The 22937-nt window shown below is 36.2% G+C and overlaps 1 protein-coding gene across 1 annotated transcript in view; it reads left to right on the top strand.

The window, feature by feature from the left end:
- Positions 1-22937, top strand: part of LOC144436940 (uncharacterized) — a 44587-nt gene that overhangs the window by 17155 nt on the left and 4495 nt on the right. Inside the window, exons 16-38 of the mRNA XM_078125807.1 lie at positions 43-281; positions 1024-1120; positions 3010-3263; positions 4235-4395; positions 5031-5199; positions 5647-5793; positions 6063-6307; positions 6601-6774; positions 7408-7576; positions 12567-12782; positions 13186-13294; positions 13940-14104; positions 14803-15083; positions 15739-15951; positions 16230-16477; positions 17078-17264; positions 17520-17726; positions 18308-18541; positions 19082-19276; positions 20303-20443; positions 20988-21057; positions 21479-21703; positions 22146-22264. Of these exons, the coding sequence (XP_077981933.1) occupies positions 43-281; positions 1024-1120; positions 3010-3263; positions 4235-4395; positions 5031-5199; positions 5647-5793; positions 6063-6307; positions 6601-6774; positions 7408-7576; positions 12567-12782; positions 13186-13294; positions 13940-14104; positions 14803-15083; positions 15739-15951; positions 16230-16477; positions 17078-17264; positions 17520-17726; positions 18308-18541; positions 19082-19276; positions 20303-20443; positions 20988-21057; positions 21479-21703; positions 22146-22264 (4265 nt within the window). The remainder of the gene's footprint in view (positions 1-42; positions 282-1023; positions 1121-3009; positions 3264-4234; positions 4396-5030; positions 5200-5646; positions 5794-6062; positions 6308-6600; positions 6775-7407; positions 7577-12566; positions 12783-13185; positions 13295-13939; positions 14105-14802; positions 15084-15738; positions 15952-16229; positions 16478-17077; positions 17265-17519; positions 17727-18307; positions 18542-19081; positions 19277-20302; positions 20444-20987; positions 21058-21478; positions 21704-22145; positions 22265-22937) is intronic.

Genomic DNA, 22937 nt, shown 5'->3' with positions numbered 1-22937 from the left:
GGGGATAGTGGTTTCATAATCATGATACTGTTGTTTTTCTAGGTGTCCCCCAGGAGCTGTTGGAGATCAGTGCCAGGGTGTCGATCCGTGTAGTAGCAGTCCTTGTCAGAATAACGGTGCATGTATATCAGAGGGTAGTGGGTATATTTGTATCTGTGCACAAGGCTATGAAGGTGACCAGTGTCAGACACCATTACCAGCCTGTGATTCACTCCCCTGTCAGAATGGCGCAACCTGTCAAAGAACTGGAGATGAGCAGTATTTCTGTTCATGTGTTACAGGTATCTATACAATTATTGATTTGTTTGCTGTGTATTCCCTTATCACAAGCTAGTATATATTTCGACACGTTTGAATGAAAATCCCCCCCCCCCCCCATAAAAATTGACACTTTTCAAAAGAAAAGGAATTATGATGAATATCTATCAAAAGATTTAACAGTGATGACGAGTATTACTGTTTGCATGATTTTTGTTTGTTTAGTAATTTTTGTCATGTTTTGAATTTATACTTCCTCCAACTTTATAATTATCAGGATGACATTGTACAATCATGATTATACCCGGTATACAAAATGTATATGAAACTGTGTGATAGACAATAGAAGTACAATATACTGCTGTGACCTCAGTGCAATATAATTTATGTAAATATCATGTAATATCAGAACCTTGTGCCTTTGACATACAGTACTGTAAAAGTTTCTGAAATGTCTACCATGGTTTCAGAAACTTTTGAGAAGAATTCATCTTACCTGGTAAGCCCTGTTTACATGGTGCCGTTTTCAAATGAAAATGCAACTATTTTGTTGTGTTTGTGGCAACTGTCTACGTGGAGATGACAAAAACACACACACATACACAATGGTTTGAAAGTGGATCATTTGAAATTGGTCTTTTTTTCATTCGAAAATGGAGTTTGCGTAGATGGGCGAAAATGGAGAGATTCCAAAACGGCGTTGTGAAGCTTGTCAAAGATTTGAGCCATTTTTGTACATATTTTTTTTTTGTTGTACATTTTTAGGGTATACTGGTAAAGATTGTGAGCTTGAAGTTGATGAGTGTGAAAATAACAACTGTCAGAATGGAGCAACATGTGTCGACCAGTTCAATAGCTACAGGTTTGTAATACAGTTTGTCAGTGCTCTGGTACACAGAAGATCCATAGTATCCGTACAGCAAGGGATCTAAGGTCATTGTTATATCCTAGCCCTACGCATGTGTGTCAATATCCTATTGTGAATGCACCTGCTAGTGATCCTAGTGATCCTGTGGCAGGCATTGCTGCTACAGAGATGTTTACACCTCTGCAGCAGGTGTGTGTATGACAACCCTGTGGCAGCGATGTTACAAACACCCCTGCAGCAGTCCTGTCACTGCTTCGGGGTTCAAGTTTCACTTAAAAATATGCTTTACTATTTTCAGCTGTACAAGTGATTGAAGTGGCATTGTATATTCTGAAAGAAAACAATTCTCAGTACCTGCAATAGCATTTTACTTCATGCTAGAGGGTCAAAATAGAACAAGATGGTCGACTTATTCTCACATGCACCTACAGTCACTGTAATACATGTGTAGCGCCTGGAGTGGAAGTTATGATGTCGACCAAGAAACCGAATACATGTAGTCCTTATTTTTACGACAAACCTAGGTGGTAGTATTCTATTGCAGGTACTGAGAATTATGACAAACCTAGGTGGTAGTATTCTATTGCAGGTACTGAGAATTATGACAAACTTAGGTGGTAGTATTCTATTGCAGGTACTGAGAATTATGACAAACCTAGGTGGTAGTATTCTATTGCAGATACTGAGAATTATACAAGTAAATTTAAAGAAAATTTGCAGTTGGATATGAGTTATATAGTATATGGTACTTGACAAGACTCTTTAAGTCCTGAAAAGCATGCGTAATTTGTAATTTAACCCTATTTCCCTCTATCTATGCAGTAACCTTCTTTCTCTCTCCAACTTATTCCTTTTAGTTGATTCTCTCTGTTGATCTCTGTTCTACTTTCCCTGATAGTGCTACCACTCTTGACTTTAAAAAAAAACAACCTGTTGTTATCCACTTATCCTCTGATGGTTTTTACTTACCTCTGGTTTCCAACGAGAGATTCTTAATTTGTGAAAACCAAAATATCAAGTGATTTAATGGAAATGTTATCTAAGAATTCTGTAAGTATAAGTTTTTCAGAAATTAAAATTCATCGTCATGGACAAGCAGAGTTTTCATTGTTAAGTATATCATTTTCAGAGTCATGTTGACATCATAGAAGTATCCATACTGAGTAATGAAAATTTCTACTCACAGTCAAAACATTTCTTGGAAGTCACGTGAATCCCAAATTTCCACTGACGTCTTGTCAGCATCATCAGGGGTGTACTACAATGGGCAATTGTCACATACATATTTTCACATCTCAATACTGAGTCCATTAACTGCTATTATCTCTATATTCATATTCAAAAAATTTCAAAGCAGTTTATTTTTGGTGGTGTGTCATCATTCAAGCCACTGCAGTTTTGGCTCACTTTCCCCCCATGCTACACTTCTATAGATATATTTTTAGTCTAACTTTATTCTTGGTTGGTGTTGTATCCTACTATGCCTTCTTGCTGCACTCGCTTCATTTTATAAATAGTACCCTTTTGTATTAGCCTTTTTATGGTGCTTACGGTATATTGAGAAATATCGTCGAAATATGATATCGTAAGTGTTTACTGCACTACCTCATATAGAACATTGCTCTATGTAAGGAAGGGCTCAGAAGTGCTTCAACCATTTTATACCCTTTTTTTGCAGAAAAATTGTTTCAATATCAATCTGTAACTGACAAAGTATGTTGCATGTCACTTTGCAGTGGTTAGACATTCTTCACTCGGTCTAATAGTTATAAAAGGGTAACATGCCATTGTTCAAATCAATGTTTCATAACATCAGGTTTAATTTTGTTTACTAGCTATAGTATAAGGTCTTAATTTTCCAAAGTTTTATTGTTGTTTTCTAGATGTGAATGCCGGGCTGGATTTACCGGTCTACTCTGTGACAGCCTGTATACATGTGTCAACACTCCATGCCTGAATAGTGCTAACTGTATAGATCTCCCCAATCCAACCTATGGTACACAGTACACATGTCTGTGTTCAAACCAATACACTGGGGCTAACTGTGAAAATAGGGACTTCTGTGCAAGCAGTCCATGTCCTGCTGGTGTCAGTTGTCAGAATCAGGAGACAAGATTCTACTGTGACTACTGCTTCAGTGAGTCTTCTAATTACATCTATGGTGTCCCTGTATGATAGATCTTGTGTTGTCTTCTTCAGTATTTTACCTAAGAAATAATAATAGAAGTTTGGGGAACTTATAGCAAAATAAATTTACAGTGAAAGAACACTGATATGTTAATGTAGCCATTTGGATGACAAATTTGGAATTATTTTGGATTTTTTTAATTCATAAAACAACTCTAATATGTTTTCCTACTTGAAAAAACAATGTGAAACAACATATATCAAGTCCTTGTTTGTAACTCATGAAATTGCAAAAAACTAGAAAGTGCCTAAAAAGTTTGTTACAAGAACAAACATTTTACAGTCATGTTTTTAAAATATTGGCAATTTATTGAGTTACAAACAAGGACTTGGTATATGTTGTTTTTTCAGGAAGGAAAACATAATAGTAAAGTTGTTTTATGAGTTAAAAAATCCAAATTAATACCCGTTTGTTTTCCATGTGGCCACTTTAAAGGGACATGTGCTAACTTGAGACATTATTTTACCTAGTCAATATTACATAAACACTTCGTTTTTAGTCCCCGCCAGTCGAAGTCCGGGACAGGGACTTATGGATATTACGTAAACACTTCGTTTTTCAATACAGATAAGACACAAACTGAAACTATTGTCGCAACATGTTGATACAACACAGTGATATGCTATTGGATGGATGTTAATTATTAGTCTCAGTAGGGATTTAGAGTTTCATGAACGTGATGTACTGTTTCATTACTTCCAATGTTTACACTATGTTGATCACAGGGTGATTAGAATTGCACAACAGAGGAACCACTATCACCCACTTGTGTAATCTACCACATTGAAGAACGGTAGATTTAAATTGTGCCTATCTATATTTATCTTAGTAAAATGAAGGATGGATTACTAGTGTCGTATCAATGTTTTAGGACTGAGATCCTTGCACATCTAACTGTTCAACACTGTGTGTGTTTTCAGATAATCCATGTCAGAATGGTGGCCAATGTGATGTCAATGTATTTACTGCCCAGGGTTATGTGTGTACATGTACGTCAGGTTTTACTGGTTATGACTGTGATGTCAATATCAATGAATGTACATCAACTCCATGTTTTAATGGCGGAACCTGTACTGATGTGGTCAGTATTAAAGTGTTATTGTTTCAGATTTGAGGTAATGTTTATTCATGAGGTGGGACATGATGTCTCATTAGATCTGTCACAGCTATTTGTCATGGTCTTCACCATCATGGTACGTAGCTTTCTAGATATTTCAGCACCTAACTATTTCGGCCATAGACATTTCGGCACCACTTTGGATGTTTTGGCACCACTACCCAAGATGTTTCGGCACCACTGTGCAAGATGATTTGGTACCACTACCCAAGACAAATCGGCACTATGAATTAAAATGTTGTGGTACTTCTTTCAGAAACTACCGCTAATGCTAATACTAACTCTAACCCTAACTGTCCTGGGTACAGTGCCAAAATGTCCAGAGGTAAGGCTGAAAGGTCTAGTGCCAAAATGTTCAGTTGCCGAAATAATCAGTTACCGGTACCTCTAGTGTCTGTTAGTGTATGTTTTTACTATAATTACATTCATGGTGAAAATAAAGAAATACAAGATTTATTGAATTTAATATGATCATGATAATAATAAATTTTTTGCAATTTTTTTATGATAATCTTGGGGTAAAACCAACAATAATACAATCATCAAGAATGGGAAACGCATCTTCTTTAACTGTTGAATTGTTTATAAATTTCAAATAGGTTGATGGCTATAGTTGTGATTGTCCTGCCCCGTACTCTGGTAATCGGTGTCAATTCAACCCATGTCTTGGAAATCTATGTCGAAGTAATGCTGAGTGTATTCCCACCAGTACAAGTGATTACCAATGTCTGTGTCCTGTAGGTCTTACAGGAACCTACTGTGAACTCAGTAAGTATATCTATATAGCAACCGAGACCATGTCCATAGTAACAACATAGTAGGGAGTGTTTGGCCAAAACAGATCTGAAAGTCCATACGCTTCAAATTCTGAAATCTGTCAATGGTTATAATACTAGTTATTGCAGCTGCAGACTTAATTAATTGTCCTTTGTATCATAAAAACATGGAATGAACTCATTGCAGTAAATTTGGTTGTCTGCTGTACTTATTGCCCCCCCCCCCCCCCCCCCCCATTGACTTAAATACTAGTACAACCACTAATTTTAGGGTCGTAAATAAAATTTACAACTTTCAAAAATATTACACTTGTATATTTACCAAAAAAGGACAAAGATGGGTATCCTTTGCCTTTGGGCCAGTTCAGTTTCTCCTTATTTCTGTATAATCAAAGTGTTGTTTGATTTTCATATTTTCCTGTATTTTTATTGTTTTCAGGCATTGATATTCAGATTCCATCCTTTGAAGCTTTAAGTTACTTACAATATAACCATGCATTCTTTGGTACACTGAGTGTTATCATCTCATTCAAGACATCAACTCAGAATGGTATTTTACTCTATGTTGTACCTCAGTCAGCAAATGGTAAGTTGATGTTATCTGACAAAATAAGAAAGTGTAACTATTCCTTCGTTCCTAAAACTAAAACCCATCCTCGCAAGAAAAAAATCCCAAGGTCACCACCATACAAACTTTTGCAGTAGAGGTCAAAATGACATCAAACTTTGGTCATATTAGAATCCAAAATGATCACTGTATTAACCATTGAAAATACACCAAATCTGTACTCAAAGTAGTTTAACCTTTCATATTACATCACTAACACTTTGTCATTTTCCATTAACTCCCTTCAGATGACTACTTGGCAGTATACCTACAAGATGGTCATGTTGAATTCCAAATGAAAGTTGGTACCAATCAAGTCGTACAGCTAAGCAGTCAACAAAGCTATGCTGATGGTGTGTTCCATGCTGTTAGTATAGAGCAGGGTAGTGGTGCAATTCTAATGACAATAGGGCAGACAGATAATACAGTATCTCAGTATACTGGCCCTGTCATTGCTGGAATATGTACAGTCTATCTTGGTGGAGTACCTGCTGTAAGTATGGGCCATACAATTTATATAATACACTGGTCCTGTTACCACCAAAATATGTGGAGAAGTTGAATTCAAGTCAAGTATAGTCACAGTGACATGATAAGTAATCACTGAAAATCACATGACCCAGCTTGGTCCATTTCCGATGCAGCACTGCCATTGTTGATAATTTTGTCTTCTGATTCTAGCACATATAGTATAGCGGATATGTCATGAGAAAGAGAATTCTGGCATTGTTCCTGTTCCTAATATGTTTTTTTTATGTCAAACTGACTTTGTTTGCTTTATTGCAGGGAGTGACATCTCTTGGTGATGGAAACTTCAATGGCTGCATCAATGACTTACTACTAGCCAGTCAATCTGTGGATCTCACTTCAGACTACCTTGGCGGCATGAATGTTGGCAACTGTCCTGTCAGTATGTGTGAGTTGGTAGACTGTAATAGCAGAGGAGAGTGTGTAGAACAGGTAAGTTAAATAGTTTGATACCTGGGGATGGGGGGGGGGGGGGGGTAGGTAGGTTGCGTGGATGTTTGCAACTGTTTTGTCAGTGTGGGTTCAACTGGGTTGATAGCAGAGGAAAGTGTATGGAACAGGTAGGTTGAATAATGTAGTTTGATACTTAGGGGTGGGGCTGGGCGTGTGGATGTTGGCAACTGTTTGGTCAGTGTTTGTCAACTGATAGACTACATGTAAAAGCAGAGGAGAGTGTGTGGAACAGCTAAGCTAAATACAACTGTAGTTTGATACCTAGGGGTAGGGATGGAGGCAGGGTGTGTGGATGTTGGCAACTGTTTTGTCAGTGTGTGAATGTGACAGCCGAGGATAGTGTGTAGAACAGGTAAGTTGAAAAAATCTATAAAGCCAAGTGTTATGGAGTAGCTGTAATAATCAAACACCAACTTAGTTTGAAAAATGTGATAACCATGTTCAGTGCTTGTTTTAGTTTGAGTCTCTATAAATGAACATTACATCATACATCATTCAAAAAGAATCGTTACTATGATCCAAACTTCAATGAGGACATGCCAACAGCTACTTTGAAGCAATTAATACATAGAGTGTAAATGATTAATGACAATATATTCTTTGATTTACAAGGGTGGCAGTGAGTATTACTGTGATTGCTTTAGTGGCTATTCTGGTCAGGACTGTGAGATATCTGTCTGTGAAAACAATCCCTGCCAACATGGTGGTACATGTATTGTGACTGGAGTAGCAACCAGCTGTAGATGTCCTCTAGGTTACTCAGGACCACTCTGTGAAATTGGTAAGTAAACATATCCTACTGTGGCTGGTATTCTCTGATTAGCTATATATAGGCTAAAATAAAGTACTACATTTTGGATGTAAGATACAACATTCATGCCACACTATCAGCTACCACTGACATGTGGTTTAGAAGCCTGGTAGGCCTTTAACAACAGAATATATCTTACAGTCTACAGATGGGGCTGTAAATTTAAAGTCACTGTAGCACATGTACATTGAAAATAGTTGGTTGAATTGGCATGGGTGAATATTTTGAGAGCAGTGTGCTCTCTGGAATTTCATTTCACCAATTGATAAACTGTGCTTAGTCTAGACTAAGTAAGTAATGCCATACACAGGTACACTAAATCAACAATCTTGCCCTACTCTAGAAATTACATGGTTGTTAAGGGTGATCTTTATGTAGTATTCTTGTCAGTTTACACTGTATATGCTGCCTTCCCTCTTTAGAAAAGCACAGATTTCAAAGTTGTTTATATATGCAAATTGTATTGCAATATGTGAATGACAATGTATACTTGCCAGATTTAATAGCTGTAACATGCAGTGTTCTCCCTCAACACTTAGCCATATCCCCTTGTATTTTGTGAGTACGGTAACTGAAATTTGACAATTGTATTTACTTCTCAGGGCTTTCACCCCTGTGTAATAAAAATACATAAGAAAAATCACTGGCAGACTCTAGAGACCATCACTTGGTTTTCCATTGTTAGAAACTTGTCAGAGGAAATACACTTTCTCTGTCCCAAACATACAACTGCTAAAGTGGCCATCCCTACTTGAGAAAATATCTCGGGGAGACAACATTGTATGGTGAGGACCTGATCAAAAATTGTGAATATAGAATTAGACTATTAATTTGAGTGTAAAAGTAGCAGAGTTAGACTACTGGTAGTAGGTATCAACTTGCTTGTAGTAATACCAGTTCTGACAATATACTGACAGGTGCTGTCACTTTGATAGTTGTATACCTCTTATATCAGTAGATTTGAAAGGTTACAGTTTTACAGATTGAAATTGTGGTCACCATGCAGTATTGTAAGGTGTACCCCATGTGTACCCCAGGGTGGCACATCCATGCATGTTTTGCAGTTTGGGAGTACTGATGATTCTTATTTTCATATCAGTAATCGTGATTATAAATCTCATGAATATGAGTACTCAATATGAATATAATTACTGAATGTGAATGTGATTACCCAATGTGAATACGTGAATGCTACCTTTTATTTTGCCACTGTAAATGCAATATAATGCATATACATTATACCCAAAACAACTAATATGTATGGTGTTGTTGATACTGTTCCACTGACTTCTAGACATGGCTGGCAAATAGTCAGTCATCGCCTGGTGTTAATGATTAAAACAGCAGAAGTTCAAGGATGTCAAAAGATAGTTAATCCCTTTACATGTCAAACACTGTTCACCATATAAACTGGTTGTGCCTTTCATCTCCCCCCTCCAATCCCATCAAAACCAAAATCATAGCCAGTGTGAAGCAATAGTCTTTACATGTACCAGTCTGTTACTATTATCTATGGGCTTAGGCTATCTACCATATTTGGACTTCTCTGACAGGAGATGATGGTGTTACCATGACAACGTCTCCACCATCTTCATCTCCAGCCATGTCTTATTCCACTGCCTTCATTGCTGCACTGTGTGGGACAATTGCTGTCATCTTCATCTTCTTTGCTGTCATTCTCATATACCATTGTACATGTAGAAGAGTAATTGCCCAGAATAGGGAGGGATTTCCATCATTTGATGAAGCTAGAGTACTCAACCACAATGGAGAGGAGATTCAGTCAAATACTGACACTACGGATACCACAAACTTTGCTTATACTTTTGAAAATGATGTTCTTTCTAATGACAATTTTATAGCGTTTAAGAGAACTGAGGCAAGTATAACTAGTAATAGTGTGAAAGTACGTCGTGTTTTGAGACGGGATGAGATTGGGGAGTTTAGTATACTGGATGAGATGCCATAAATCAAGAGAATTGGAAGTCATAGAAACGTAAATATATTTACATAATATGAATATTAATTAAAGAGCTTAAGTTTGAGATTTCTACTTGGTGATGGGAAGGAGCTGACATTTGTCTCCATGTTGAAGGAGTGTGATTCATTTAGCATCTGGTTTGTCTATATGGCACTTTCCCAGCATAGCAACAAAAACCCTGCCTGAGATCTCAAGGATAATTTATACTTATTTGAGAATTAATAAGTAACATGATCTAGTGTGTATAAAACTCACATAAAGAATAAGTCAACTCTTAGTTGTATACAGTTACGTTGTAGAACAATTAATCAAAAGTGATCACAGTTTCAGTTAGCGCTTTGACTCTGTATATGCAACTGATGATTTAGTTAATATATTCCCAGGCAAGTGATTAATGCTTACATTTCCTGAATAGTTTTGAAGCATGTCTTGATATTGGTTCAGTTTGTTTTGTGTTTTGTTTTGTAATTTTCTGCTTCTCATCACATGTATTCATGTTTTTTTTGTGTAACTTTACTGCAGGGTATTTCTTTTTTTTATTATAATTCATTGTATCTTTCATAACTATGTTGGTGCATTCCATATTTTTATGGGCAGCTTTAACACTGTTCTGTAAGGTCAATATGACAAATATATGCAGTTTTGATACTTGTATGTATCCCTACCTCAGTTTACCATTCCATCCTTAAATGAAAATTATTGCCAAATTTGTAGAAATAGAGTGAATACTTACATGTTGATTTATGTGATTTACTTTGTAAATAATGATGTTGATTGTCTTGTGTGCCATAATTGAACTCAAAGTACCACTATAAAGATGTAGGAAATGTAAAAAAACAACAACCAAGCAACAAATATGAAAAAAAGGAAATGGCTCCCCTTGTAAATCATCAATTCATGCTATTACCATGCATGTTATCAGAACAATATAACTTCTTACAAATGAATTCAAACATCAAATGTTGTAAATCCTAGCTGTCAATCTTAAGTCCTTGGGTTGTCTTCAAGGATGTGAAGTCAAGGTGATTACAAATGTGTGACAATATACAAAGTCAGACAACCGAAAAAAGCCAATATCTTATTAAAACTAAAAGCTAGATCGATAATATTTTCAGGACCGATCCGCTTAGGTATGGAAAATGTATGTACCAATTTATATTGAATTTGAAGCATGCATTCTAATGGGGCAGTTACAATTTACCTCTTGTCTGGAACAATCTTTTGAAGTCAAGAATGCCTAAAACTCTTGACTTCTCATCCGTGAAGAAGACCCAAAATTGAAAGCTAGGATTTATCTAATTATTTTAGCTTAGGGCAAAGTTTTAATTTATTTGTAACTATATCACCTGCACAGATTAGTCATCATCATCATCACAATAACTGTTCTTACTTAACTTATACATATAAGGTGCATTCATCATTGCTTTGTAAATATTTTCACTGGTCACTTGTAATATAAAGTTTGATATTTCATTCTAATTGTTATTCTTTGAGTGACTCTATTCATATAGTACATCACTGCTCAAGGTAATCATTTTTCAGTTGCATATATTTTTTTACCTAGCCATAATTTATTCATTTAATGGTTTCATTTCACTAGCTAGTCCTAATATGAAGGTGAACAATACAGCTGCTAAAATAGCATCATACCCCTTGCTATCTTGGGTTAAAATGGTGAAGGTTTTTGATACATAAAAGAAAGGTGTAACTATATGTTTCGCAGTAACTATCCTTTCAGTAACTATGTTAGTATACCACTTATTTTAGTTCTAATACCCGGGGCATTGTGAATAGCTCATGTACTAAAGTAGTACACATGTCAAGTTGTAAATTTTATACCAATTTTTAATACCCCTGTAGAGGAGAAGAGTTTTAATTAGCATACTTCTGTAGTACATTTTTCTATAGTACATGTTTTTGAAATGTATAAATGTCATCATAAAGGAAGTTGGGCAAAGTTAAATTACCTTATACTTGACTTGCTAGACTTTACTAGACTGTGTTTTAAAGGGGCAACTCACAAACAGTAGGTCTGTAGGGATTAGACAATTACTCTACATTTTTAGCTGTGAACCAAGTTTTCCAGCCAAACACATTTTTGTATTTTTTTTTTATAAACATGTCAGCTATTATTCTAAATAATTCCCTGTTTGAGTTTCCCCTTTAAAAGTACAGATAATCCAATTCACAGTTCTACTATAATAACTCTGTTATGAAACCGTACCATTTCCTGCATCTCCTGCTATGTAAAGGCATACTGTGCCATAATATCTTTGGTTGGCGTCCTATGAAAGCTGTAACTGTACGGTGATAATGGTGTTGGTTCACATCTTAGAACCTGTTTCCTTTGTCATCAATGGTTTATCTTACATTAGTAGTGGTCTCAGTACTACACCATTTCTGATGATCAGACAGTGTCTGTAGATAGACTGAATGATTGAATTTATACAGCTAGGTAATGACCACAAATCTATTGTGCTGTCATGGAATACAGCTTGCAAAAAGTGCTTACTAGAAAAACAGAGGCCAATTGCTCCCACCCCCCTCCCCATGAATGCTGTGAAATAGTTGCAATTTTCTTTGTGAGTTGACAACGGTGATAGTAATCACACATCAGTATATCTCTGTGAAATTTATTTCCATTGGTATAAAAGACACAAAATTCATGTGCAACTGTTATATTAAGAATATCACAGTTCAACTTTGCCATTTTACTTTATATGAAAAGCTATGTACATAGTGCCACTTAGTGATGACCAAAGACTAAGACAACTGACACATTGTGGCGGTTGTCGAAGCCAAAATAGACTAGGTCATTAAATCATTACAGATATGTTAACATAAAGAACAAAAAGAAGCTTTTCAAACAAAATCTTACTTAACATTAAAAACATGATTTTCTGACTGGTGTCCCTTCAGCCTTAACTGTCCTATGTTCTAAATGTGACACTCTTTTTTATCTTTCTTTTACTTGTACAGCGGTATCTTTCAGCGTTCCAGCATTTAATGGGGAATCCTTCATCAAGTTTGCCTTGCCAGGAAATGCCAGTGTATTGGATACTTTATACATAGTTCTCAAATTCCGAAGTGAGCAACCTGATGGTTTGTTGATGTTCAGTCGCCAAGACAACATACTGGGAGATTTCTTTGCCTTGTCATTGGTGGAGAGTCAAGTTGAATTTGAATACAACCTTGGTAAGATGACCTTTCAACTTATGATGTTCATTTGTTTTACATAATTTCTATGACAGCCATTGAGTTCAGTGTACATTCTACATTTCTTTTACATGTGGAAAACGTCCTTTCACTTTTGTTGTACATTATATGCCAAGGCTAAATTGTTATAGATTCATATTTGTTCACTTTTTGCAGTTCAGCCCAGATCACCAAATGACGCTCGTGGTTAGTGGTATCAATGCTGTCGTAGCTTAAATTGTGAAATGACCAATTGCTGGTCCACATCAGAAAAGTTTTCCCCCCCAGTAAAATTATTGAAGATGTCAGCTATTCACAACACATAATGAAAGGTTACTGGTCATTCGCATTGCTTATCAATATTATTTTCATAAATGACAGTAATTTACTGTTTGTGTTTTAGGTGGTAGTACTGGTCGTGTTACAAGTGACCCAATCCAACTCAGTACATGGACCACAGTCACTATTGATAGAAATGGTCTGACCTGTACCTTAACAGTGGAAGGTCAAAGGTCAGTGCAAACTTTGAGGCAATTATTTGATGGCTGCAAAATCTGAAATCTGAATGGTTACCAATAATCTTATGGTGACATTGGTTTGGATGGTTGCCAAAATGTTATGATGTAAAAGTGTTGTAGATTTATGCAATTCAGGACAGGAAGTCATGTCTATAGTTGAAAATGATTTGAAATTAGAGATTGACAATAAGCAGTCCCTGGAATCTTTTTCATCAAGAATGTTGTTGTGAAAATATTATTGAATGAAAATAGGACAGTAAAATATAGTTACTGTAGAACAGTAAGTTAGAAATGAATGTGACGTTTTGATCTGCCTAGTACAAACCTTGACCATGCAGTGATGTAATAAGTCAGTGTTAATGTCTCTCTCAAACTTACTGTTCCAAAGTAACTATATTTTATTATCCAAGTGATTCTTTGAACCATGAACGATATATTCTCCATTGAATAAATAGTTATTAATACATTCTGTCTAAAGAAAGTTTTCTAACTGTTTTATAGTTGGCAACTTCTCCAAACATACTTAGTGCTTCCCTGATCCAAAAGGATTCAATAAATGAATAAATAGACTTTCGCTACAGCTCAAAACATTCATAATTCAGAAGTTAGAGGATGAAATGATATTTTATGTCTTTACAGTCCCAAGGTTGGCAGTGCTGGAGGTGTTCTAACGTCCCTGAATGTTAAACCAGAAGTCTACTTGGGTGGTATTGATGATTACACAGTGCCCTCACAGAGAGCTAACATCGGTACAGGATTTTATGGCTGTATCTTAGAATTAACCATCCAGGACTATGAATACAGGTAAAAATAGTTGTATTGTATCAACATACTTGATTGGCTGGTTCTCTGTTGATTTGTCCCAGGACATATGATTGGTCATCTAGTGTTGTCCTGTATCAACATATGTGATTGGCAGGTTCTGTTTTAGTTATCAAGATATTTGAGCTCATCAATCTGGTTTGAAGGGACTATATTTTATAACGGACTCCAGTATCAAGTTCTATACTGACATATTGATACATTAGTGGTATTTGTTAGTGTAATGTTTGTAGTTTCAATATGTAAAGATAATTTTTTTTAACATTTGCACAGTTACAACATCCAACATCTAATGTTTACCAGGTTGGTAGATCAAATGACTTTCACAGGTACAACACACAAGCTGTTCAAAATGGTTAGCTGTAACTATGGAATTTGTCATGCTGATGAGGATTGTCAACCAAGACAGATTATACTGCCACCTAGTGGTCAGCTGGAACTATGGAATTTGTCATACTGATGAGGATTGTCAACCAAGACAGATTATACTGCCACCTAGTGGTCAGCTGTAACTATGGAATTTGTCATTCTGATGAGGATTATAGACGAAGACAGATCAAAGCTCAACGATGAAAAAAACTTTGAACTGCTTGTGTGTTATAACCTGCGTAAGCCATCCAATATCTTTGCAGACAACAGCATGTATAAGTAATATTGTTGCTCTGTTTTCTCCTTCACAGTTTCAACACCCTGGAGGCCTTGAGTGGTGTCAACGTAGCTCACTGTGATGCAGATCTATGTGAAGCTAGTCCCTGTCAGAATGGAGGAACATGTTATCCACAGCCTGGATCCTACAGTTGTCAGTGTTTGTCTGGATACAGTGGATTTGATTGTGATCAAGTCACCAATCATTGTGATAACAACTTATGTACATCTGGTTCTACTTGTACATCAACATCTGAAGGGTACACGTGTGTGTGTCCCTTTGATAGGACTGGTCAATATTGTGATCAGGATCAAGGTAGATGCAACAAATATATTTACTCATTAAAAATATCAAAATTGTCCACAAGAAGGAGAGAAAAAACTTCTATAGCAAAATGAAAATGAAATGTTTGCCGAAATGGCTGAATATTTGACAATTGTTTGTTGTTAAAGTCTTCCCTTGTGTACATGTTTGCTATAATTCCACATAGGCTTGTCTGAGGTTTAAAATATTCCCCAGCGAAAAATATGAAACAAGATCATAGAGTAAATAAGACTGACTGTTTTAAGTTGAAAGCTCTTGGCTTATCAAATGATGGGTGAAATTTAAACTTGGTGGTGGTTATGGTGGGGTGGGTGATGGATGGGTTAGGGGTAGGTGGTAATTTGTAAAACCAGCATCCAGTAACATGGAATTCACTGGATAGGGATACATCATTTAGAAAAAATGGGTGATAGTGATAGGCAATGCATCAATGTTATATTCCTCAACAGCATAGTTATTCTTGTTTGCCAAAATGTCCTGTATTCTAACAAATGTCCCAAGTACTTGATAATTTCAATTGCATATTTGTTTCATTGTGTGAGCTTTACAACAAAATTATCGTATTTCAGAATATCATTTTTTTTACCTGTACAACCTCATGGTTAATATAAATCTGTATTGGAATTTCTTTTTTTCTTGTTTTCAGATTTGTCAGCCATCATACCAGAGTTTTTAGGTGATTCCTACATGAGGTTCATTCCACCACCTAATCTACAAGAACAGACGTCAATCAGTTTTAGATTGCGACCTACTGGTGACGATGGCTTGATATTGTATCTAGTTCAAAGTCAAAGCCCAGCTGGTGACTTCTTGTCCATTGGTATGATAGAAAGAAGAATTCAAGTTAGAATGAACTTAGGTAAATTTTAATGTTGAAACGAATAGACTCGCAGTTGCTCTGATTTCGAATTGTTATTTTTTTTTGTCAAAAAAATTGTGGGCAAAAAGTCCAACAAAATTTCAGGGAATTACAGATTTAAAAAAAAAATCAACAATTTGCACAAATAGTTTCCTAATTATGATTATTGGCGCATATAAATTATGACAATATTATGACTACTGAACATGATAGCAATTTTTTGTGTTTAGATGTCCCTCATTGTTCACTTTTGATTTTACTTTGTTTTTATTGTCCAGGTGCATTGACAGGGCGTGTTACCAGCTACCCTGTAGCATTGAATCAGTGGCACAATGTGGTGGTTGTACGTACTGGCAAGTTTGCCACTTTACAAGTGGAAAGTCAGTCATTCTCTGGACGAGCTGAGGGGCTAGCTGTAGGATTAGATGTCACTTCGTTGTATATTGGAGGTGTGCCTAACTTTAGTGACCTGAAAACTGATGTTGGATTTTTCACTGGATATCAAGGCTGCCTGCAGGATTTACAGGTATGCTAGTCATATCTGGCAACTTTATGTAAATGGGATGACTTTTTTTTCAATTGCAAAAGTAATAATTTAGGCAGTTGACCACCCTTGAATTAAAAATATTTATACTGTAGTAGTCAGCAGGTGGTCTGTTATGCATTCTCACTTACTATAACCCTCCAAAAAAATCTATTTGAGGAAAGTCAGACGTGGTGTGTGTGTGTGTGTGTGTGTGTGTGTGTGTGTGTCTGTGTGTGTGTGTGTGTGTGTGTGTGTGTGTGTGTGTGTGTGTGTCTGTGTGTGTGTGTCTGTGTCTGTGTCTATGTCTGTATATGTGTGTGTATGTCTGTCTATCTGTCTGTCTGTCTGTCTGTCTGTCTATGTCTAAGACTCTTTGTCTGCATGTATGCATACATATGGTCATGTGTGTGTTTTGTGGTGATTGATGTATGTGTGTACATACATATGTCTGTGGCAGAGTGTATGTGGAGGTTGGGTAGATGTGTGTGGTTGTGGGTGTACATGAACAAATTGGTATGAGTGCCTGTATGTATACAGACCATAGGTGTCACAAATTGTGTTTTGGTCAAATCTAAGCATATTGCACTGTATTTTCTATAGGTTGGTGGCAGTACAATGGATTCAGTGAATTGGCAGGAATCTCTGGATGGTACTAATGTTGGATACTGTTCTACATCACCATGTTCATCTGCTCCTTGTCAAAATGATGGTGAATGTGTTACACTATCAGATACTACATTTGAGTGTGTGTGTAGCATTGGATGGACTGGGGACCGCTGTGATACAGGTATGTATAACACTGTCAGATTCTACGATTCTACGTATGTAGCACTGGGGGTGCTGTGATACAGGTATGTGCTATCAGACCACATGTTCAGTATTAAACTTGTTGTTTTACTTATGAGTTTAAATGAAACAGATTCACTAGTAGCAATATGATACCTGATATCAAAACCCAGCAAACAGGAAAACATGAATACTTTCTATACATATACAGATTTGACAAAAATATAATTTTGTCAATGACTATTTTTCTTTGCAGTGGAAAGTATAACAAATCCGTTGTTCAGTGGTGACTCATACCTTGGATTCAGGTATATCATGACAATGAATTCTGTAACAGACATTGTACTGGACTTCAAACCCTCCAATAATAATGGTATACTCCTATGGAACAGTTTATACAGTGACTTCATTGGTGTTGGACTCCTTCAAGGAAGAGTTTACTTTGTATTTAGTTTGGGGACAGGTAAGTTATTGGCAATCTCTTAATGTTTCCACATGAGTTACATCAAGGACAATTTCTATTGAAGTTTGCTTGATATTGGTTAATGGTATCTGCTATTTAGAATTAATTTATAAAAAATTTTCAAAGCACATCATTTGTCCGATTCACACATGCATGTCTCGGATCGCACACTGAAAATAATGCAGAAGCAATACTAAGACTTTTTTTTTTTGGGGGGGGGGGGGGGGTATTTTGTAATTTTCTATTTGGTGCACAAAAAAGATTGATATACATATTTTTCTGTCAATGGAAATCTGAAAGGTAAACCCGAAAGAAAACTATGTTTAACTTTCTGAGTAGAAATTTACATGACATACCAAAAACTTCTCTCCCAAATCACTAGTGAATTCTTGACATCATACACGTAAGCCAAATTTGACATGATGGTCAGCATGTATGGGTAAGACTAAGAGTCCCTTCACCTGGACATGTGTGACTGGCAACCACTGGTCTTTAAATAAATGAATAGTACATACTAATAGGTACTACAGGTTTGAAATAAGAAAACACTGAGTGTTCATCATGTGTGTATTTGTTCCCAGTTGGTGCAGGTCCTGCTGTGGTGATAAGTAACAGTGAAGTATCATTGAATGAATGGCACACAATCCGTGCCAATAGAAACCAGTTAGAAGGAGTTCTGTTTGTGGACAATGAAGACACACCATCAGTAGGTCAAGCTGCCAGTGGTGCTGTAGAGTTAGGTTTAGGTGTTATTACCTACATCGGTGGTGTACCAGCTACAGTGGATATACCATCCATGGCTCAGATAAGTAGAGGTAATACAATGTTACTTTATGTTGAACCAATTATTATACATGTACTATCATTGCACAACTTATCTAGGCTTTGTGTATATCTGGACAACTTTTTCTGAGCGATATAGGTTCAGGGTTTGTTTTTTTTTATTTACAATTTACAATTTATTTTTTACAATTTAGAAATTTATTTTTTACAAGTATTATGCAACGTGTTGAAACTATGAACTTACTAGCTCGATTGTTCTCCCTCTGTTACTGAGTTTCGTAGCATACACACACACATACACACACACACACACACACACACACACACACACACACACACACACACACACACACACACACACACATACACACACAGATTTACCAGTACAGTACATAGTAAAAACAACACATTGACATTGAAACAAAAGTTGAAATGACACAGTGTACAATAATATGTTGCTGTTTTCAGTCAGTGGAGAACATGTACATGTAAAAGGACAAATTAAAGATGTACTTGTATTCTCTAAATTACCTGCTTCAATAACAAAGCTTTGTTTAACTCCTGGCATGTAGGTTATATTGGTTGTGTAAGGAACCTTAGAATCCAAGGACTCACTGTGGATCTATCATTTGCTAGTGAGGGTAAGAGTGTGTCAACGTGTTCGTCCAGTGTTTGCCTTCCTACCAGCTGTTCTGAAATAGCACAGTGTATTGAAGATGAAAATGAAGCCAATGGCTATAGATGTCAGTGTCCTGATGGATATACAGGTAAAGTCACTTGTCATTTGAACACATCGAAGTACATACAACCCTTACTCTGTTAAATCACTTACTTTTGCTAAGTTATTTTCCAATTAGTTTAAGACGTTTAAAGCCTTCAAGTCGGTTTATAAAGATTCACCCATACTTGTTGGAACAAATACTAGATAGTATTCTGTAATATTTTGCTTTATCCAGCCAAGGAAAATGCGAGTGGCGTAAGGGGCCTTGTCACAATGAGTTGCTAAACAAGTAGTGAGAAAACCATTGAGTCATGAGTATTTTCTGGCTGAATGAAGATTATGACAAATCAGGAGAAATAACAGCGATTTGGAATGTTTGACTCATATTTCTAGCACCGCAGAACTAGTGACGTAGACATAGGTTGTTGTAATGTAGAACGACAAGGGTATACAAACCATATTTTCTGTTCTAAGATAATAACTTGGCTTGTGCATTGTATAAATGTAAATCATCGTGAGGTTATATACCATGTGATATGGACAGAGCTAAAACACCAAGTGTGCATGTCTTTCAGTAAAATATTAAGAAGGCATTTGATATCCGACTTTCTACCTCAGTAAAAACACAATATAGGCTTTTGTTTTGAATGCATGAGTGACACAGTACCGATAGGTCATGATAGATGAATAAGAATGGTATAAGAGCTTTTATGACATACCATGACACTACACTTAAAGTATACTTAAGGTATATTAGAATATTATTGAGACCAACTAAGTAGATACAGTATACTTTACATATACTTTAAGTATACTTAAATTGTACTTGAGAAACAGAAGGAAGAATCGTGCTTAGCAAAAACCAGTTCATGCCGTCCGTGTTATTGCGCTGTAATTTAGTTTCTTGAAGTTTATTGTAAGTTCTATTACAATGATAAGGAATTTGTCATTCTTTAGTCATCATCAGAGCCAATTTCTTGCAAGATTTTCAATTCATTTTCAATTGCGATGAAATCTTTGAACATTTTTTTTTTTTTATAATTTGAATTTTTTATTTGTTGTCATACTGTAGGTCCTACATGTGAGTTAACATCATGTAGTAGTGGATCACAAGATGTACAGTGTCAGAATGGAGCTACCTGTTATACTGACAACACTGGACAGGCTCAATGTCTATGTACCTTCCAGTACTCAGGACCTACATGCTCTGATGGTAAGTCTGCAAAGTTTACCTGACAATCCATACTTGTATTATGCCTTAGTAACGATAATGATAATTACAACAAATATTGTAAGGTGCCACATAATTTAAACATAATTTTTAAAAAAACCTTTTAAAACAGGTACTGTAGTACTAAAATGGGATAAATGTGTGCAGATAAATGTACAAACAGTACAGTCTAAATGAACAAAGTTCGCACAGTACAGTCTAAATGAACAAAGTTCACTTATTGAGCTTGTGTGACTTTGTGCGATCGTCCCTTAATGAAATCTGTGGAAATTTGTTGGCCATAATTATATACCTATAACTTGTAACTACATTTGCATGCTACAAAAGAAACATAAATCTCTGTACTTTGCTTCCAGTTTTCAGTTCTCCTTAAATCCTGTACTCTTCTATGCTTTAAGTAACCTGTAGGCAATAGTGACAGTGGGTGATATGTCCATAATATGGTTACAGTTTGGTGTTATTACACTTTTGTCTGAAGCTACATGTACGCCACTGAAATATTTTTATTTTGATGTCTGTTTTTCAGCTTTGACTTTTAGTAGGCCTGAGTTTAGTGGATACAGTTACCTGGTTTATCCAGCATCGACTATAGCAAGGTAAGAACCCCTAGTTACTCTGAAGTCTTAATATAAGCCACAGAGCACATCACAAAATGCTGCATGTATGTCATGTTGGCACTTACACCACACCACATCACAGGGTTTTGTAGTATTCTCTTCTACCAATAGTCTTAGGCCACAGAGAACACCACAAAACACTCACACAAATACCCACTGTATGTCACACTGGTACTTATGCACATCACAGGGTTCTGTCACATTACCAGTAATACTTCTCTTGATCTTTGTGAAATGCCAACTTTAGACCTGTACATTATAGTCCAAATCACTACTACTATTTGAGATGACTGACTTTTTGAGAATACCTTCAAATGAAACTTGTCTTTGGTACCATAGCTGTCAGCAAATCACTGAAAATTGTAAGCATTAAATTCTACTCTTTTTTTTTTGCCCACAGTACTGTGTCTGTAAATTCATTTGGTTTAGTGATACGTGTAGATGATGTTTCTACTGACAGTCTTCTACTGTGGTATGGTAAAGGTGTCACCACAGACTTCATCTCAGTGGGAATCAAAGATGGTAGTTTTGAATGCCGATTTAATCTAGGAAGTGGACCAGGTGAAACTGTGGCCTCAACAGTTCAGGTTGTTAATAATAACTGGTACAATATCAACGTACAAAGGTAAATACACAGCACTAAAATCATATCTAATTTTATATTACTGAGCATACACTGAAGGTTAATGAAAAACACAACGTAACTTACTGAAAAAATGAAAACTTATATGGGAATAAATAAATTGTGTTTTCTTAAAAGATATTATAATTATTTTGTAATAGTTTAGTCCATCATTTGCATTTCGTTGCTTACAATAATAATTTTACAGATTCTTAGGTTAAAGTCCAGGCCCTCAAGTTGTAACCATAGTAACAGTTCCATTAATATTTTCCAGGTCTGGGCCATCAGTCAGTACAGATACTCAGGTCAAAGTTCAGGTCCTCAAGTTGTAACCATAGTAACAGTTCCATTAATATTTTCCAGGTCTGGGCCGTCAGTCAGTACAGATTCTCAAGGTTAAAGTCCAGGTCCTCAAGTTGTAACCATTTGATTATATATTTTTTAGGTCTGGGCAGTCACTCACGTTTACTGTACAGGATATGACAGGAACACAGTACAGATACTCAGGTCAAAGTGCTGGTGCACAAGTCGGATTAAATGCAGATGACAGCAATCTCTACCTTGGTAAGGACACTTTTTGATAGTCCATTGAAGCCTTTTAACTTTCCTGCTATAATTATGTTTCTTCAGGGTCGATCAGCTTTGTTCATATCTAGTCCATATATACATGTATTGGTTTAACCAACCAACACTCTTTTAGGACTTGAGAGAACCCTGTGCTTACGTGATGATGAATATGACTATTGTATATTTGGGTTACGGAATGTATAATTAGATATTATTCCCCAGTATTTTTCTTCATTCACCCAAGGGAAATATGAGTGACCTAAGGGGCCTTGTCACTATGAGTCACTAGACAAGTAGTGACAAACCCTTAGGTCACAAGTATTTTCCAGCTGAATGAAGAAAAATATTGGGGAATAATATGGTTATATCTCCTCAAGAATAATTTATGACTAATCAGGAAAATAATGGCATTCTGGAATGTTTGGACTCGTATTTCAAGAACTGCAGAACCAGTGACTCAGAACAACCAGGGTATATATTCTATACTTTCTGTTCAAAGACAATAACATGGCTTGTGCCAAGTAAAAGTACAACCCATAACACCAAAGTAAAGCATTTTCTGTATATACCACAATCATTTATAGCATCCATATCAAATGTAAAAGTATACCTTTTCATTTGCTAATTGACCACATTAGAAAGGCCATATGCTAGGCTTGTAAATGAACCA

Source organism: Glandiceps talaboti, chromosome 6, assembly GCF_964340395.1.
Source record: "Glandiceps talaboti chromosome 6, keGlaTala1.1, whole genome shotgun sequence".
Taxonomy (NCBI): Eukaryota; Metazoa; Hemichordata; class Enteropneusta; family Spengelidae; genus Glandiceps; species Glandiceps talaboti.
The sequence above is the reverse complement of the archived record's forward strand: the minus strand, read 5'-3'. Positions and strand labels throughout refer to the sequence as shown.